The 20,897-nt window shown below is 40.5% G+C and overlaps 1 protein-coding gene across 1 annotated transcript; it reads right to left on the reverse strand.

Moving 5' to 3' along the window:
- Positions 1-566: 566 nt before the first annotated feature.
- Positions 567-20,854, reverse strand: ADAT2 (adenosine deaminase tRNA specific 2). The gene is made up of 6 exons (XM_045810089.2): positions 20,688-20,854; positions 11,356-11,460; positions 8,034-8,184; positions 6,736-6,842; positions 1,663-1,735; positions 567-1,549 (listed from the first exon to the last, which is right to left on the reverse strand). The coding sequence occupies exons 1-6, from the start codon at positions 20,784-20,786 to the stop codon at positions 1,506-1,508; spliced, it is 579 nt and encodes a 192-aa protein (XP_045666045.1). The 5' UTR covers positions 20,787-20,854; the 3' UTR covers positions 567-1,505.
- Positions 20,855-20,897: the final 43 nt, after the last annotated feature.

Raw genomic sequence — 20,897 nt, forward strand, 5'->3', positions numbered from 1 at the left:
TTTTTAAAGTAGGTAAAATTGAAAAGAAGTTACATATAACATTATTACAGATTTTAAATTATCCATATTCTTCCCCATAAAATTTCTCAAATGCAGTTAAAAACACACACGTACAAAACCAAGCAATTAAAAATCCTCTGAAGCATGTAACTGTGATTAGCTGCTACTCTCAGCAATATAAAAATACTTTCACCACAATTACATTCCAGCCTGTAATGTAATTCAAAACAAACAAGTCAGACATCGCTCAAATGGCAGAACCAACAAATACAGATGCTTTGCATCAAGGAAATGAATCCACTGAAGAAACGCAGCAGGGGCCTGGGAGCTGGGCTTCTGGTGGAACGGTGAGGCCCCCTTCTGGGCAGACGCAGCGAACCCGAGCAGGGCTCTGCTAGGCTGTTCTTTCATCAGCATCAACCTTTTGCTTACTGCAGCCAGAAAACTGAGTATCTGGGACTTGCTGCTCCAGAGACCCTCTCCAGGGTTGCGTGCACATTTTTAAATTTTAGATTTTAATTCTAAATCTGGACTTTTATAAAAAAAGATAACAATTTGATTTCAGATTAAACGAACCATTCTATTTAATTGTGCAACCGGCAGTCCCAACCGGTTCCAAATACCACGTCCATCCCATTTACCCTGCTCTTTTTCTTGTTGCCATAATTCTTAACACCTTCTAAAATACTATATAATCTATGAGGCGTGTGATCTGTCTCCTGCTGCTAAAATAACAGGTCCACGTTTTGTTCACGGATTCGACAAATAAATGGAGCCTGGCATAGTATAGATGCCCAATAATAAAGAAGGAATTGTCTCATTTATGCTTTTATCTTTTATTTTTAAGAAAATATTCACCTTCATCTTCAAAGAAGGCATAAGTATGGTTTTATTATAGCAATATGCTATGATTTAAAATTGATGTTTTAAAAGTATGCATTTTCTATAACTGCTTTAAAAAAGCAAAAACAAAAACAAAAACTACCTGTTCCGAGGAGCACACATTCATAGTCTATATGTACATAACTCCTATACAAATTCCAAGGAAGTCACAGGCCCTCAACCTCTGGGAGAACAGAGTGGCTATAAAGAATGAAGGATCCGGTTCTAAAAAGCGAGGCCTAAAGCAGGTGTCCACGGTGTGGCCACTCTAGTCCGGACAGACGCCAGCTAACTGGGTCTGGATGCACATTCTCTGAAATGAGCACTTTCCTGGCCTGGGCACAATGATTTTGGCAAGAAGATTATGCGCTGCTTACTAATTTCTAAAACCTCAATCTTTATTTTTCCCCCTTCTTAAAATGTTCCTTAAGCTTACGGAAAAGCTAATCATTGCTAACAATTGAGAGACTTTTAGAAAGTGCTAATGTGTTCCCTCAACAGAGCAAATAGTGAGGGATGATCTTCTCAGGAGTTAAGGACATATGTAAACATGATTCAACGATGTCAACAGCTTTCAGTCCAAGAATATCATCGAGGGGCATCAGCCTTCCAGCAGAACAAGTTCAAGGTTTCTGACAGTCCTTTTTCCGAACTTTTGATTTGGGTGCTGTGGAAAGAATAGAAGGAAAAAGAGAAAATGAAGAGGTAGGCCCTTGTTGAGTCTCTACACAGTGATTTGTCTTTAGTGAGGTTCCGTTATGTACAGCAAGGGAAACTGACCATTTGGATTTTCCTGTTTGTAGAAGGTCTTTAACATTTCCACCGCTTCCTCGGCCCGATACCCGGGAATGCACTGACGAAATGAAAAAACTGAGAATGAATATCAGCCTATGAAGACGTGGCCCATATCCCATAAACACAGCCATGTAGACATAATTACATAAACTTATTTCAGATGACATTAATACACTTTGGGGATAGCAGTAACGCGGGTAAGGAAGTACATGACCAAAAGAACAGACGTACGCACTCAAACATCTCTCAAATCAACTATTATTTCTTAGTCAAGTACTACTGACGTTACTAGCTCTGTGATCTCTGTGGGATAAACTCCGTGCCCCCGCTTCCTCGTGTGTAAAATGTAGGTAATGATAGCACTTACCTCAGAGGGGTTTCATGAAGATTAAATAAGATTCCACAGAATAACACCTGTTACATACCTGGCACATCATAAGTGTTTGTCAAGCATGAGCTATTTTTATCCACTGTTATTTACTAGTGGCCCATCTTGGGGTCGTGAGGTTGGGCCCCATGTGAGGGTCCGTGCCTGGCCTGGAGTCGGCTTGAGATTCTCTCTCCCTCTGCCCGTCCCACTTGTGCTCTCTCTCTCAAATAAATAAATCTGTTTTTAAAAAGTGCTCAGTTTGATTTATCTTTGGTATCTAACTAGAGAGAAGAGGTCGATAGGTGAAAGAATAAAAAACTGTGATAATGGTAAAGAGTGAAATCACAGAAATACCACATGAAGATGAAATCTGAACTTGCCTTAAAGATAGCAAGTATTCGGGGTGTCTGCTGGATCAGCTGGCTAGGTGTCTCTTTTTTTCTCTTTTTTAAAGATTTTATTTATTTATTTGACAGAGAGAGACAGCGACAGAGGGAACACAGCAGGGGAGTGGGAGAGGGAGAAGCAGGCTTCCCACCGAGCAGGGAGGCAAATGTGGGGCTCGATTCCAAGAACCTGGGATCATGCCCTGAGCTGAAGGCAGACGCTTAACGGCTGAGCCACCCCGGCACCCCAGGTATCTGACTCTTGATTTCTGCACAGGTCATGATCTCAGGGTCATGAGATTGAGCCCTGAAACGGGCTCCCACTGGGCATTGAGCCTACCTAAGATTCTCTCTCTCTCCCTATCCCTCTGCTCCCCCCAACTCACCCATCAGCACATGTGCTCTCGAAAATAAATAAATAAAAATTAAAAATTAAAAAATAGCGAATATTTAAAGACACTAAGCAGAGCATTTCAGGGAAAGAGTAAGAAGCTTGGGCTATGTGAGGAAACCGGCTAATGGGGGGGTGGAGGGCCTATTGACACAGAAGCAGATAAAATGAGGTCGAAACATACAGGGCTTCGAAGGCGTGCCATGAGTTTGGACTTTATATGTGGCATCCTTCTCAGGTGCATGAAATGATAAAATAGAGATTCCAGGGAGGCACATCTGGAAGGAGCCACAGGAAGGGAAGCAGGTAATGAACACAAGCATAAGGGCCTGGCTGTGGTCCGCAGCGCAGAATGAAACTCCCTTTCTCTTGTGCCTTCAATCAGCTCTTCCCTGGGCCTATAAAGGCTGCATAAACCTTCCCCATTAAAAGAAATAACCTTTTGGAGTTCAATGTTTTTAGATTGTACATATAAGTGAGACGATACGGTATTTGTCTTTCTCTGACTTATTTCACTTGGCTTAGTGCCCTCAAGGTCCATCCACATTGTCCCAAATGGCAGAATTTCCTTCTTTTTTATGGCTGAATAGTCTATTGCATATATATAATGAAATATATACAGAAAACATTGCCTTTATAGAAGCAGAGAGCAGAACGGTAGTTGTCTGGGGTGGAGGGGTGGGGGGATGGGGGGAATAAAGAGAAAGCTGACCCAAGGACACAAACTTTCAGTATAAGGTAAGTTCTGAGGATCTAAGGTACAGCATGGTGACTACAGTTAACAATACTATATGGTGTACTTGAAAACTGTTGAGAGTAGAGCTGCAATGTTCTCACCATAACAACAAAATGGTAATTACATGAGGTGAATGGTGTGTTAGCTAACTTTATTGTGGTAAACATTTCATAATCTATACGTCTATCAAATCACCACATTGTATACCTTAAACTTAACACAATGTTATATGTCAATTATATCTCAGTAAAGCTGGAGGAGGAGAAATCCCAATAACCTTCCTTCCACTCTGCCCCTCAGGCAAGCTGCTACCCTGCTGGTCCCTGAGAACATTCCAGACTCCTGGCTGTTGCTTGTGTGGCTCTCATTTCCTCTTCAACCTTAGCCTCGCTGGCTCGTGCTTCCAGATATCCCGAGGGCCCCTACCGACCAAAACACTGGTGCCCTTTCGAACCTCCTCAAGTCTCTGCAGTTGTGGAGACTACTGATCGTTCTCGCTTCTTTTTAGAGCTCTCTCCTCCCTTGGCTTCTCAGTTCTCACAACCTTCTCAGATCATTCTGACCATGGGGGGGTCAGTCCCCTTCTCCTCGTGCCACATGAAGTGTTCATCTCCTCAGAGCTCCCGCCTCTCCTCATGCTCTCGGGAACACCAACCAGCACAAAGCACTCTCCTCTCCTATGAGGTTAGACCAATGGCCCTCCACCTTGGCTGCTCAGTGGAATCATCTGGGAACTCTGTGGGATTATGACTGAACGCCTCTAAGTCAGAATCCCACCCAGGTGGGAGATAAGATAGCAACATGGAGCCTCGGATAGCCTCAGATAGCCGTACCCCTGCCGTCCCAGCCCAAGGCTGCCTATGCGACCCCCCACACCCCTAGAGTCCCATCTGTCCAGGGTCTGGTATGGTAAGCCCCTCTTTGGGAAACAGGGCAAAGCCATAAAGGAGCCTGTCCTCTCGCCCATCACCAATGAATGTTCATAGGAAACTTGCTTCTGGGTGAAGGGTTTCCCATGCAGCAGAGCAGCTCCCTCCCTGCCATCTATTGAAAGTCACCCCTGGACACAAGGGTCTGTGAAAAACAAATAAAACTAAAAAAGAAAAAAAAATCCTAATATTCTCTTCCACCCTCTCGCCTTCTTATCCAGTTGGTCTGGGGTGGGGACCTCCCAGAGTCACACCTAAAAGCTCTGTAATATGCAGTCCGGGATGAGACCCACTGAATTACAGATGGAGAAGGAAACTGCATCACTCTATGATACCAAGACAATATCTTCAATTATCCATTACAGCTACAAATTTGTGGCTGTAATAAAAAGCACACATTCTTATTAAAATAAACTTTTAAAAATGGACCAGGTATGTATTATTAGGTTGAAAAGAAGAATTCTGTAGGTCTCCTCTATGAGCTTAATGCTGCTTATAATATAGCATTAAAGGACTCTAGAATTGCTCAATACAAAAACAGCATCCCACCTCCCACAAACCCTCCCACCCAACCCGACCCAATAAAGGAAGAAACACAGGATCCAGAAACCTAAGGTATCAATGTTTTCTTTAGAATCTCAAAACACTTAAAAAAAAATCCCATAATTTGGCTTCAAACCTGGAGATATGGCTTCAAACAATGGTCCTTCATTTCCCTGGAGCCAATCTGGTCAAGCACACACACCACAAACAAACTTATTCTTCGGTTCAGCCAGATCAACTCTGTGCAGAGACGTGTAGGAGAGGGCTGTTTACGTACCCAATGTCACTGATGTGTTGGAGAGAAATTTTCTACCCATGTCAGATATCCAAGGGCACATCTTTGTTCTGCCCAGAAGCTTTGAGAAATTCTTTAGCTCTTCCTTATAAACGAAGTACAATCAGCAATTCACTTGCAAAGAGTTATGTAAGCAAAATTTGCACTACTGATATGTGATTGGAAAAATTAAATTACTTTGCAGATTTTTTTAATGGTCAAGCTGACTGTATTGTTTACTCTCCATCATTTTATTACAATTTCTTTTCTGATACGATGTTAAAAGTCATCTATTCTCAAATGTACAGAAGTTGTTAGGAAAGCTAATGTTCATCTGGGAAAACTCAAAATAGAATGTTTTCCAAAACTTGTTCTCAGTGGGATTCAGCCAAATTTAGCCCTTCATAGGTACTCAGTATTCTCCTAAGAATATCTGAGGTCTTTGAAGTTAACCACCCACCATGTCCAGCATTTATTAAATCCTTTTCTTTTTAAAACATAATATTTCAGGATTAACCTTAGAGAGAAAAAACAATCAAACCGGTTTCTGAAAAATGCTATGTATCTAGTCAAATTCTGAAATATCAATTCCTGATGCTTATAGCCTTAAATATAAAAACCTGGAGACAGGTAGCAAGATTAAAGGGAAAGTAGACTTTTTAAGAGAAGATGAAAGCAATCTGAATTCTTGGGTTGGGGGAAATTTCGATATTGAAAAGGCAGAGGGGAAATAATGAAAATACAGGTATTCATTGCTAGACACCAAAAATAATACATAGAACAGGGATGCCAGGGTGGCTCAGTCAGTTCAGCATCTGGCCCTTGGTTTCGGCTCAGGTCATGATCTCAGGGTCCTGAGACTGAGACCCATGTAGGGCTCTACCCTCTGCGCAGAGTCCGCTTGTCTCTCTCCCTGTGCTCCTCCCCCCACAATCTCTCTCTCTGTGTCTCTCATAAATACATATAAAATCTTTTTTAAAAATGTAAAAAAAAAACTAGTACATAGCAACAAAGCAAAAACGATCGGCTTTGTGCAAAAATATTGTGTGTGCACTGTAAACAGCATCTACCGTCACTGACAGAGGCCAAGCTTCACACAAGCGTGGAACAGCATGGAGCTGGGGAAAAATGTCAACAGTGACAGCATCTCCAAACATACCTGATGGCGTTGGTGAAGACTGTCAGGAGATAACTGGGAAGGCCATGGCCTCTCCTTCTGGAGACAGTCTGCTAATTAAGAGGGCCAAGCACTCACCTGGAAATGATAACTGTCGTCTTCTACTGAGGCATACGTGAACTTGACAAGAGGTCCCAGAGTCTGCCTGGTTCCAGCATGGCTTTTTGGTATACTGCCCACGCGTGAACTATTCCCAACCCCATAAAGAGATCAAAGTAATTAACAAGAAAAAGCACAAACGGGTCACATTACCTTAAATGGTCTCCCGGTATTTGGTAAATGAGCAGAGGCAATATTTAGAACAGAGCCACAACCGCCAAATCGTTCGTTCTGACAGCCATACACAACCAGTGGGATTTATGAGAAAGAATTAAGGTCCTGAATAGAGTGCGCAGCTCGAGTGTGTAGAGTGACAAAACCAGGCCATCCTGGACAAACAAGCTCACGCTACTTTTAAAAACAGTTAAGCTTAGGCTTAGGCTTAAAAATTACATTATCCCGTTACACAAAAGAAGAGGTTTAAAGGATTTAGAGATTAACATCTCACTATTGCAAATAATGAAAACTGAATACACAGTTGCTAAATGTTCACAGTTTGGTGTTCTCTCTTGTCTTTCCTAACTCACTTTCTTTTGGGTCATTAGAGAATTGGAGCCAGAAAGGAAGTAGGAATTTAATCCAGGGATTTCCACCTTTTAAAAATAGAATTGTCCCCTAATCTTTTGCCAAATAAAATATAACCCATGCCCCAATATAAAGCAGACTGAAGATGAGCCACCGTGTCAGGCAGGATGGGGAGAGGGTTCTAAGTTGACCAGAACTCCCCTCTTTACAAAGCAAAGACTGTACATGTTATACTCAAAACCTTCTGTTATTTTTAAAGTGATAAAAATTTTCACACATACATAGCAAAATAATACATAAAAAATTAGCAAGTACGAAATTGAGTTTTTGAACAAGCAAATAATTTTTTAAAGATCTTAGAGATGAACTTACTAACACTCAGTATTTGTGTCGCTTACTCTATGAAAGACACAACTGAAAGACCTGTAACTTTCTCAATTTCCCATTTATTTATAATTAAAATATCATAAGTTACTTGTTTTTTACCTTATATTTACTTTTGACTTAAAATTTTTCATACATTGTAATAGGTATTTGTCGCAAAAATAAACAAACATATAAAGAAAGAAAGAAAAATTTTAAAACACCTACAATCTATTATTCAAAGGTGCATATTCTTCAGACCTTTTCCCTGCACACAGTTTTATAATCTACTTTAATTTGTGACTTATCCTTACTTAAGTTTGTTAGCTCTCAGCTTTTCTTTTTCTAGTTTATTTGGTTAATAGTTTTACATCTATTGATATAAAACGAAGAAATCTTATGATTTAAAAATCATTTCTAAAAATTTTTCAGCCAAGGGGTACAATATTTTATAACTAGTTTCATAAATCTGTTTTCACGTACTAGAAAGCAGGTTACGTGTCTGGCCATTTTCAAGGTTACAGGAAGGGCACACAACATTAACTCATGAAGTCAAAGGATACTCATCAGGCGGAGAGCAGCCGCACACATAATACATGGCTCCACGGTGACATACAGCACGGTGTGTTCAAATACTTCAGAAGGACTCTTGCCACTTCGATGACACCAATCTAGGGCCTGATCGATGGCCACCATTTCTGCATGTCGAGTAGCCTGAAAAGACAGAGGTGCTTGCATCAACATGTAACTATTTTGCAAACACTCAAACATAAATACCAAAAGAATGGGCCTAATGTGTCTGCCAACATTTTAATGAATAAAGGTTTTGGGGATGCTCTTAGCACTTTGCAGCATATTTCCCAGTTCAAGTCCCATAACCTCACCATCAAAAGACACCTAATAGATGTCGTGAGAATTATGCTATATTTTTAGTTAAGTACCTCAGAACCTCAAGGGATGCCCTTTCAATTAAAACGCCATAGAGACTGTAAGTCGGGGGGGGGGGGAGTCTATAGGGTTTGCGAATATTCGAGGGGAAGCTTGAAGTCTTCATAGGAATGTGCTCCATTTTCAGATGTTTTCAAGGCTATCCCTCACTTCACTCTAAGCAAATCTTTAGTTAGTTAGTGGAATGTCATCCCTTACATTTTCTTTGGGATGAGATTTTATATTCTGGCAGACTCTAGAGAAAAGCAAAGATTTGGTATCAGTCTCCGATACCTCATGGGTAGCATAGAATATAGGAGAAATCACACAGCATTTGGAAATAACCATACTTAAGTTTGAATCCTGACTGTAACATAAGTAATTATGTGGCCTTGGGCAAGTTACGTAACTTCTCTAAGCCTTGGTTCCCCCATATGTAAAAAGGGGGTTCACTGGCATCTATACCTCATAAAACACTGAATTACAAGAAACATGCTGTGTGCTATCTATGTGCTCTGCTATGTAATACTTATTAATGATATTCAGGATAATCACATTTATCAATAAGCTTATGCTGATTGCTAACTATGTACAAGCCACGGTGCTAAATCTTATGTGAGATTACAAAGTATGTCTTCAGCAAGTATAACATCTGCTTGGGGCAAATAGAAAGGTGCTCATTAACCTGAGATACAGAGTGTGAGAGATGCTGGCACAGTGGCCCGAGGTCCCATAGAAGCTAGAGGCAGGTGGAAGCAATGCTGGTCCAGAATTATGATCTCAGAGCTTTAAGGTACTTTAGTGAACAGATTCCCAAAGCTGCCTGCATACCAGAACTGACTGGGGAGCTTAAAAAAAATTTTCCCCAATTCAGGGGCTTTTTAACAATCAGATTCAGAATTACTGAATCAAATACCCCAGAATTCTCAATAAGTAAGTAACTGTTGAACTGAATCCCTGCAATCAACCTCTCTTTTTTAGAAAATCTAGAGTGGTGTGGTATCCTGGAAGGAGGTGAAGAAAGTGTTCTTTGTTTTGGGTGTTTTTTTTTTTTTTTTTTTTTTTTAAGATTTACTTATTTATTTGAGAGAGAGAGCGTGGGAGAGCAGGGGGAGGGGCAGACAGAGAGGGAGAAGATTCCCCGCTGAGCGCAGAGCCAGATGCAGGGCTCGATCCCAGGACCCTGAGATCAGGACCTGAGCCGAAATCAAGAGACGGCTGCTTAATTGACTGAGCCACCCTGGCGCCCCTCAACCTCTCGTTTAGTGCTGAAGAACCACAAGCTAATTTAGAACATGTTAAAAACACACAGCGGGAGAGGTGATGGTAGTGATGAGGGTGGTGGTAGTATCAGAGCCAAAAGTAGGACTCAGGTTTCCTCATTTGGGGTCAGAATCTTTCTATAGTGTTTTATAGGGTGATCTTCTATAGGACACACAAACCAAAATAAATGCAGTTTAATTTCAAGATACAGAAGAAACCCAGGTCATTGGGGGTTTAGATGGATGACATCAGGGCATTCAAAGTTCTGATATTAAAGATATCATACCAAACCACAAAATATACAAAACAGGGAGATTTAATTATTTAAATTATTTTAAAATACTGAATTCCACTCCCCAACAAGTATCTGTATATTCACTAATTGCTACGTTATGGTTATCACTTATCTCACAAATGTTCTGTTATCCAAGTAATAATTTATTTGTGAATCTGGGTTCCCAGTTTGCATCTGTTTTCTTTTTTTCTTTTTTTTTAATAATAATATTTTTTTTATTATATTTTGTTAGTCACCATACATCCCTGGTTTTTGATGCAAAGTTCCATGATTCATTAGTTGTGTATAACACCCAGTGCACCATGCAATACATGCCCTCCTTACTACCCATCTGTTTTCTTTTTGATAGATGTGATGGATAAACATTAAATGCCCCATAGCACCGCGACCAGCATCAGTTTGTTCTCTGGTTCCCATGAGCAAAAGATAAGATCAAAGTCTGTGTGAGTGGTGTTATGGTTATAAGCTGTGAGTCCACCTAGTATTTCTGATAATCATAAACCTGGATACTTCATTTATACTTACCGTGACACACCGTTGTGATACCAAGAAGTGTTGCCTTAATTCATGAACTTCTCAACATAACCACAATAATATAAAGACACATAAACTATTAATGTGTAATACCAGGGTACCTGGGTGGCTTAGATGGTCATGATCTCAGGGTCATAAGACTGAGCCCTGCATTAGGCTCTGTATTGGGTGTGGAGCCTGCTTAAGATTCTCTCTCTCCCTCTTCCTGCCACACTCATGCATGCGTGCTCTCTCTCTCTCTCTCTAAAAAAATAAATAAAAATTAAAAAAAAATAATAAAGTGTAATACCACATGTAGGTATAGAGAGCGGGTGGTAGAGACTTTATTCCATTGAATTATCTAATATACGAACAGTTTCCTTTATACAATCCTTTATTACCTCCAAAGATATAAACTGAAGGTGATTTTTTAATTTACCAGGAGGAAAACATTATTTAAAGGTACTAAAGAATGTGATATGAGCTAAATTGATGTGTTTTGTAAAGTGGAATTTTGCTATATTAGATTTGCTTAAGATGGAGATTAGATTCATTTCTTCAATACTGACACTCCAATGTAATAAAATCCCTTCTTGAATTTCACTCAAGTGCTAAAGTAAAACTCCACGAAACAGAAAATTAGCCCCAAAGATTGTATTGCTTCATTAAATTTTTCTGAATTTTCCAAATTTTAAAAAACCAACATGGATCACTTTTATAATCAGAGAGGAAGGCATTCAAAAAAAAGAAATGTTAAGGGAAACCACACTTCCTTTGATACCTACAGGTCTCAACACAGACCCACCTTCTCGCCAACTGTGATAAAATTCAGTACACTCCTACCTTTACTGCTGTATGTTTGCAATTAAACTATTCAATCGACATACATTTTTGGTTTGATTCACTTCATTTCGTCCCTTCCCCACAACTTCATTGTTGTAGACCATAAGGCAGCCAACAGGAACTTCAATATTTTCTAGGGCTTCCTTGGCCTAAAAGACAAAGTGGAAAATTTAAGATGTAATGTTCAATACTTGAAAAGATTACGGGAAAGAAATAGATGCAGCATAAGCACACATGTATAAACACTAGAACAAATACAGCTGAGCTTTCCCTTCCCTCAAGTATAGTTCAGTACTTAGTGCCTTTGTTCTCTGTTATATCCATATTAAGAAAGACTCAGGAACAAACTCCCTTCACAGGTTCTGAGCCCCTGATTTTTTTCTTCTCATTGGAAGCAGAAGTGAGCAAATGGCTGTCATTTACTCTTATTCTTACGGTGGCAGGGTCTGAACAACTTTTCAGAGATCACGTACATATTTACAAAGGAAATGAATAAATAACATGTATAAATACTTTATTGAAGTCCTTTCCTTGTTGAAATTCAACTTGCTTAAGGACGCCTGGATGGCTCAGTTGGTTAAGTGTCTGCCTTCGGCTCAGGTCATGATCCCAAGGTCCTAGGATCTAGTCCCATATCAGGCTCCTTCCCTGGCGGAGAGCCTGCTTCTCCCTCTGCCTCTGCTGCTCCCCCTGCTTGTGTGCGTGTTCTCTCTCTCTCTCTCTCTTTCCCTCTTTACAAAAAAGTAAATAAAATCTTTAAAAAAAAATCTACTTGCTTAATTTTTTTGTTTCACTAAATATTATAGAAGATACCCTCTAGAGTTCCAACAGCATAAAAGTAACCAGACTGGATGTCTCTCTGTGCTATTTCTGCTTTGACACAAGAAAAGCTTTGGAGCACTCTATGTTAAAATGGTACGACCACTTTGGAGAGCACTTGGAAATTTCTTTAAAAAGTAAACACACATATAGCCTATGAACCAATTCTAATCCTAAGTATTTATTTAAGAGAAGGGAATACACGCCCACAAAAAAAAAAAAAAAAAAAAAAACTTGCAAAAGAATGTTCATAACAGCTTGATTCATAATAGCCCAAATCTGGAAACAGCACAGGTGTCCACCAACAAAAGAATGGATAAGCAAACTGTGGCACAGTCACATGATGGAATACTACTCAGCAATGAAAAGGAACAAGCTAGAGATACACACGACATGGGTGAATCTCAGACATGCTGAGTAAAAGACGTCAAACACAAACATACACACTGTATCACTCCCTTCAGGTTTAGTACTAGAACAGACAAAACTAAACACGATGATAGCAATTTCTTCCTGGAAGACCATGTGTAGACTGATGGGAAAGGGACACAACGAACTTCTCCAGGGTGGTCAAAACTCTATCTTGAAAGGGGTGTGGGTTACACAGATGTTTGCATCTGTCGAAACTGAATGAACAACAGATTTAAGACCTGTGCATTTCATTGTAAAGTACACCTCAAAGGAAAAATACAAATTAGAAAAAATAAGCTTAAGAATATTTCCCCCACCACCATCCTGGAAAGGGCAAACCACTGGTCATACTTGCAAAGCCTCCCCCATCAGAGGCTGTCCACTTTTCTTCTAGCTCTGTCGCTGACTGAACCAGAGCAGTCGAGGCCCAAGACAGTTAAAGAATATTTCTTTGGGCAGAGAACAAAAGCAAGAAGGTTATAGCTGCATACTCCCTGATCCTGTTGCTGAGAGAACAAAGGAAGAACACAACCTTTGAACTAGGGTATAATCATTTCCATCTCACTGCAGTCAAGAAAATCCAAATATGGCTGTTTTTAGAAAGGCACAGCATTTCTTATTTTGATGGGCCTGAAGACGCTCTGGAAGACGAGATTACAAATTAAGTGTAGGTATTCACAGTATAAAGCATATTTAGTGTAAAGTTGAAGACATTGCTTTAGACCGCACTAGCTCCTATTCCCAGCTATACTTTGGAGTAGCAGTAACTTCCTATCATCAGGATAACATGGGTTGCTTAGCCACTTCGACCACGCTCAACTGGCACTAACTTGTCCTTGGGCCAATAAAGGTAAAAGGAGAGGCACACAGCACAGTGGTAGCAAACTGTTTCTCTCTCCTTCCTCCTTAGGGTGGTAGGACAGAGCTAGGACCTGCACAGAGGTAGAGACAGAGCAGCTGAAGCAGTAAGACTGCACTCTTCTGAACTGGGTCAGGAACCACCCACAGGCTAGTTCTCTCCAGTTCTGTAACAATGGTTAAAGCATGCCAGGTTATACAAAGTTCGAAAGTCTGAAGAGTTCCAAGGATTGGTGAATATATACAAATAAATATACAAATGGACCATTGGCTACTAGAGAAAGGAAAGTCAGGAGGAGGACTGACAGCTAGTGAGGATGGCAATGCTACGCAACCACACAGTTAAGCCAATCAGCACGTGAAAAATGTTATTACTGGAGTACACAGAACCCCAAGTACACACAAGAGAGAAATCATTTACTCATCCAACAAATATTTGTTGAAGATCTTGAGATAGGGAAATTATCCTGGATTATTTAGGTGGCCCTAAATGCAATCACAAGGGTCTTAATAAGAGAGGCAGAGAATGAGATTTGAAGACGTTACGCTGTTGGCTTTGAAGACGGAGGAAGAAGCCATGAGTCAAGCAAAGAATATTGCTCCAGAAGCTGGAAAAGGTGAGGAAACACATTTTCCTCTAGAACCCTCAGAGGGTACGCAGCCCTGCTAACAGATTGGGTTTGGCTCAATGAAATGAATTTCAAACACCTGGCATCCAGAGCTGTAAGAGAATAAACTTGTGTTGTTTTAAGCCATCAAGTCTGTAGTAATTTGTTACAGAAGCCATAGGAAACTAATACACTGTTAAGAAGAAGAAAAGGCAAGCTAAAACTGGAAGATAATATTTGCAAACCACATATCCAACAAAGGTCTACTATCAAGACTATATAAAGAACTCTCAAAGTTCAACAGCAAAAAAAACCCAAAAACAATCCCACTAGAGAATGGGCAAAAGATATTAACAAACACTTCACCAAAGAGGGCATACAGACGGCAAATAAGTACCTGTAAAGATATTCATATCATTAGCCATTAGGGAAATGCAAATTATAATCACAATGGAGTTACCACTACACACCATCAGAATGGCTAAAATAAAAAGTAAAAACACCAAATGCTGGTGAGGCTGAAGAAAAACAGGATCACTTATACACTGCTGGTAGGGCTGTAAAATGGTACAGCCACTCTGGAAACTAGTTTGGCAGTTTCTCAAAAAGCAAGACATGCAGTTAACATATAACCTAGCAATTGCACTCTCAGGCATTCTCCCAAGAAACCGAAAGCTGATGGTCATACAGCACATAAATTCATATACAGACACAAATGTTCATAGGCGTTTTATTCAGAATAGGCAAAAACTGGAAATGATCCAAATGTCTTTCAAAGGGTGAACAGACGAGCTGCGGCACATCCACCCCATAGAACACCACACAGCAAGAAAAGGAACAGACTCCTGATTCACTCAGCACTTGGATGGACCTCAAGGAAATCATGCTGAATGAAAAAACCAACCCCCAAAAGGTTCCATATTCACATATATAACATTCCTGAATGCACAATTACAGCTACAAAGAACGAATTTGTGCCTGCCAGGGCTTAAGGGCTTGAAAGGGAATGGTGGCTCTAACGGGCAGCATGAAGGAGACTTGTGGCGATTGAGCAGTTCTGGTGGTGGTTCAGCAAAACTAAACATGTGATAAAATTGCATAGAACTACACACACGTGTGCATACAAAGCTGATTAAATCGGACTAAGCTCTACAGTTGGCGTCAATGTCATTCTCCTGGTTTTGATTATTGCATGACAGTTACGAAAGACCTTACCACACAGGAAGGCTCGGTGAAGGGTACATGAGCCTTCCCTAATATACTTTTTTTTGGCAACTTCTGTGAATCTATAATTATTTCAAAAGGAAAAGTTTAAAAAATAATAATAAAGGTGGCGTAAACGAGAAATATCTTGCAATGGAGATTAAGAAGAAATGCCTAGTCAGGTAGGAGAAAAACCGGAGTTATCTGCTGTTAGAGAAGATCACAGAAAAAAAAATAAAAAATAAAAAATAAATAGGCCAAGAAAATAGAGTCAGTGACACAGATGCAATTTTGGTGGAATGGTGGAAATGAAAACCAGTGGCTTGAAGAGTGACCAATCTACAGGTTAGATTTCTAACTTCCAACTATTACCACAGACTGTTATGTCTACATAACAAATGTTCTGATTCGGAGCTTGCAGATCCTAAGAGCTTACAACTTATGGAAAAACTTACTTTGACCCAGGACTATTTAAGCACTTTATCAGAATTAACGAATTTCGTTTACCACCCAATGAGATGGAGTCAGTGAGCTTCCCCAGCTTACAGATGAGTAAATGGAGACATGGCCAAGTTAGGGGATTTGCTCGTGTGAGAGGCTGGGGCCAGAATCCAGGCAATCTGCTCCAGAAATTCATTTCTTCAACAGTATTTATGGAACACCAATGAGGTACAGGTTCCTGGCCACTCCGTCTCAAATTTCTACTCTGGTCAACACTGATCAGCTACTTTATCACCTTTTAGGTTCAAAATAGGCCTACTTCAAGGGACAAAAGAGAAGGAAAACTTAAAAGAGTGAGACCCAGAAAGTTTAAGGCTAAAAAACTGCAAGAGAAGAAACAAATGAGGGGGCCACACGATAAAGATTTTCTGCAAAACTATCTCCTGAAGAATTCTGTGTGTGTGTAGCAATCTCAAGCACGTAGATGAGAACTCAAGACCCAGTGAAGGAGGAGAAGTGGCAGAGGACAGAGAGAATCCGTGTAGCCCAGTGGGGTTCCAAGTCTTGAATTAGGTCACCTGCAAGCAAGCCTGGCAGCTTCTCACTCCACACAGGCCCCCAGGTGACTGGGCATGTGCCTTTCCTTCTTTCTTTCAGATTTTCTCCTTTTCCTTCCAGCAAATGTATCTCCTTTATTCCATGTCCCACCTCTCAAGATTATCTTCCCATTTACTTACAGTAACTTGTTTTTTTGTGAAAAGCCTTCAACTGCTGTCCAAAATAGAGAGAAAACATGAGTGGTGGGAGTATTTAAAAGTGCAAATCAGGTTATTGATGAGGAATAGCCCAGCCCACCATGCTGAGGGGGAGTGGCTAAGCAGTTGGGAATGGTGGGTTAGGGAAGAGGTGGTGAGAACAATCCCAAAACCCCACGGAAATGGTTTTAGGTGAAATGCTGTTCAATAAAATACATATTTGTTTTGCTGTCAAGTTCAAAATAGAGTTAAACTAATTAAATAATTAACATAATTTTCAATCCATCCCATCTCATAGTTTCCAACTCTCAAAAGCATAGTGAAAAATTTCTTTAAGATGACCCATATCTTAAAAAAAAAGACCCATATCTTTACCATGTTAACTAATTATTTGTGTGTGTTCTCCTCTAGTCTTTGATTTAAAAAAACTCAACAGTTTAAAAAAAACAACCGCTTTAATTTATTGAACATAATGTGTCAGGGACTTTACAAACACGATCTCTTTTAATCTATACAACCGTGTGACATATATACTATATAACTGTTTTACAAAAGAGGCCTCTGTGGCTGAAAGGTTAAGAACCTGTCAAGGTTAGCTGGCTGTCAGTAGCCATCCTAGGTTTGAACATATGCCTTTCTAACCTCTAAATGTACGTGTATAGTATAAAATAATTTGTAGTCTGCTTGCTTAATGTTAGATATCACATGTAGCTGTGATAGTTAATGCCATGTTTGTACCTAATATCCATAACCATTTTGATAACAGCACATTATTCAACACAGTAATATACCATAACTTAACTATTTCCCTTCATCAGAAGTTTGAAATACTTCCTAGTTTTCCTTGTTATATTTAACACTGAAATGACAATGATTGCTTTTTATCTTTCTAAACCATTTTCTTAAGATAAATGCCACAGAATTATATTACTGTCAAATTATATTACTGTCAAATTATAGGAACATTTTATTTGAGGCTGTTAATTATATTATGCCAGGTTGCCATCCAAAAATGTTATACCAATTGGACTGTTAGGGTTGTACTGATTTTTGCACAGACTCACTTGCTTTAGATAACATGTTAAAAAAATAGATTTTAAGCTTTCTCAAAAACTGTTTTCCTTTCTTTTATAATTCAGGCTTATGTCTGTAGATTAAAATCATAGACTAGGATGGAAATTTTCTAGTGCAACACCTTTATTTTAACTAGTAAGACCCAGATATTATATGATTTGGTTGGTCCAATCAGAGCCAGACATTCATTCTACTTACCCGTATTGGCCATATAAATATGTCTATCTGCACAGATGCTGTGAAGACGCTAGTATCCTCCCTACTACACGTATACTGCATATTTCACTTTCAAATTCCTCAGAGGTGAACAGATTTGGCACTAGCTATGCTTCTTGTCTAATCTTAAACTCTTCTCAGAAGTACATCGTACACCTTGAATTACTTCAACAATCTTCGAAGTAGTTCAAGATTTGAAGTTTCTGTAGTGGGGAGGGAATGACTGAACAAAGCACAGGATTTATGACAAGCACTTTTTCCCCTCTCTTTAAGACCTGGAAGAACATGTATAGGCCAAAACCAAAATACAAGTACTAAGTAAGGGCCTCCTTGATCCTATGTAGGAATAGATAAACCAGGTAATCACATCCCCTAGGTGTTTATAATCCAATTAAGAGGGACACCTGGGTGGCTTAGTCAATTAAGCATCTGACTTTGGCTCAGGTCATGATCCGTGGGTCCTGGGATGGAGACCCACGTCGGGCTCTCTGCTCAGCACGGAGCCTGCTTCTTCCTCTCCCCCTGCTTGTGCTCTCTCTCTGTCAAATAAATAAATCTTTAAAAATATATAATCCAATTAAGGGACAAAAATGTCAAGGCCAGAGAGATCTGAGAAACTACGTGGATTTCAACAATCTCATTTTATAGGGTAGGAAGGGAAAGGGCTGGCAGGGGGCGGGGGTGGGAGTGACTTGCCCAAGGTCACAGCAAAACGTAGTAAAAGGACTTAAGTGTTTAGTCCAGAAGTCTAGAGAACAGTGCAGAGATAGGCGGAGGAAATGTTCCAATATATTATGACCAAAAGATGCTTAAAGGAAAATAAAGACCCAAAATATGAAAGGATGAGAAAAGAAATCACAGCTCTGCTACATGAGTGGGAAAGCCCAATGACTGATTAAAGTTAGCTGTTTTCAAAAACACTAGTAAGTCCTCCATGGTAGCATCTCTGAAAATTTCATCTAAGCAAGCTCCACACATAAATACTTTGGGGAGAGAGCTCCTGAAGCAAATGAAAATAAACAGAAGAGCCCAAAATATTCTGACTGCCCAGCACTCAGGCATCATCTGCCCTCCAGATCTCTCACCCATGGAAGGATACGAATGCAGCTTATTCAAAGATAGTTTAGACTTTGTGTGTATATATTAGCCTCCTCACTATTTAGAAAGAAGCTGCCCAGCATAGGACATTATTGAAATGATTTGGGAAAGGGAGAATGAGATTTTGATATCACATGAAAACTCCTTGTCTCCAACTTAGAGGATTTAGTAACATAAAAGAGGTTCAGGACAAACAAATCCATACAAGTTACAAATTAATTTTTAAATGTATATGTGAACAGTAATTAAAGTATCGGAATGCTACATATCTTGTAAGTTTATTGGAGGAAATAAATTATGAAGTAAGCTCAAAGAATGGGTCCTAAAATCAAGTTAGTGGGTCAGGACCAGCGTTTTTTTCAAAAATCGAGAAAGAGCTTTCTGTGCTCCCGCTCCTGGCAGTGGCGGCAGGAGCGCCCTGGACCTGGAGAGCGATGCGTACCGGTTCGTGGGCCTGGATGGACCTGGATGGACCTGAGGCAGAAATGCTCTGCCGGCAACCGCATCATCCGCACCAAGGCTCACTCGTCCCGCAGACGAACGGGGGCGAGGTTGACGAGGTGACAGGCAGGCAAGTTCAAAGGCCAGTTTACACCAAGCTATTTGTGGGGCCATTCGCAGGATGGGTGAGTCAGACGACCCCATCCTCCGACTGGTGAAGACCAACAGCATTGTTTCAAAGAACTTCTGAATGGAGAGGCTCATAGATGTGCAATATTTGTCATAAATACATAGCACCCCCCCCATCCAAGAAAAGAGAAATACCAGGAAAACTGTACAAAGGAAGGTTAAGTACTGTTCTGTGAAACTTTTCAGTTATAGCTATATGTGTATTTACTGGGTTGTAATATAAAATAGACTTTTTCACTGGAAGTCACTTTCCAAAAAGTATGAGAAACAAGTTTAAAAGGACATTATGTAAGCAGAAACAAATGGATAGACGCTGTAATGCATCATGGCTTAGAGAAAAATATTTGGCTGTAATAGTGAATGAATGCAGGGGGAAACAGCATGAAAAGTGAACAGAGAGAAATATACCAAAATCAGTTTCAGTGCTGAATTCCCAATGCCAAGCATAGTGTGCTCAATAAACATCTATGGAGTGAATGAATACATAATTATGGAATTAATTAACTATAGGAGACCAGAGGCCACTAAGGATAGGAAGAATATAATCAAAACCATGTACAAAAAAAATCCTTTTACAGCAGCTTTAGAGGAATGTAAAGCTGAAGAGCATTTGACATACACATGTGTGTGCTGGTGCATATGTTTGTATACATATACATAAATATGCCAAACACACTCTTATCCCTATTAAAGAGCTCACTGGCACACAGAAGTATGGGTAAAACTTGGATTACGCACAAATCTGATTAGAGCCCTTCTTAGCAATCCTCAAGGGAGCAAAGGGAGTTTAAAGGCCAGACGGCAGGAGGATAGATGAATGGTAGGATCTGGCTGTCCAGGGATTTGTTTTTATCCTGATCTTTCAGACACATCCTCAGCGTCCTTTCTCCTACTAGATAGGTTCGAGAGGTCATAAATACAGAATAATGTGACTTTCCGGATTTGCGAGTGTGTCCCCCGGGAAAGAAGGGGGCGCAGCACGTTACGTGCCAGCAGCAGCTGAATGAGGATGTTTGGCTCAGCCATGCCGGTGAAAAAAGAAATGACTTCTGTATTTGCCCTCTTCCTTCCCCTACAGCACTGTGAGAATGGGCTAAAGAAAATTTCAGGACAGTAAAGCCAGCTGTCTACCCAGAAAATGTGACCGCCATCGAGATTATGGTGGCGAGAAAGCACACTCAGGGCGTTTGCTCAAATGCTCGGGTCGAGAAGAGAGCTAAAAAAAAGTTCCCACCCGCGGCAGCCACCTCCTGGGCTCCTCACCATCTGCATCGCTTCCTCCATCCACTTTTTGGTCTCCTCCGCGGTCACCGAGCACACGCCGCCGCCAGTAGCCGGCGTGGACGCCGCCTTCGCCTCCATACTGCACCCGGGCCGCGGCGCTGGGCGCCAGAGGCTGGGGCGGCAGAGGAGCGCGGGTAGCGGAACGCGGCGATTGCCGGCCACCGTTTCCAGGGAAGTCGAACGACGATG

This window comes from Ursus americanus, chromosome 11 (assembly GCF_024610735.1).
Source record: "Ursus americanus isolate L20-20 chromosome 11, mUrsAme1.1.p, whole genome shotgun sequence".
NCBI lineage: Eukaryota > Metazoa > Chordata > Mammalia > Carnivora > Ursidae > Ursus > Ursus americanus.

Excerpts from the sequence above, each read along its gene's own strand:
- ADAT2 (XM_045810089.2), bottom strand. The coding sequence starts at position 20,786 with ATGGAGGCGAAGGCGGCGTCCACGCCGGCTACTGGCGGCGGCGTGTGC. Across the intron at positions 1,736-6,735 it reads ATACCGGGAGACCATTTAAG|TGCATTCCCGGGTATCGGGC; the intron begins GTAATGTGACCC and ends TCATTTCGTCAG. Across the intron at positions 1,550-1,662 it reads CAAACAGGAAAATCCAAATG|CACCCAAATCAAAAGTTCGG; the intron begins GTCAGTTTCCCT and ends TTCTTTCCACAG.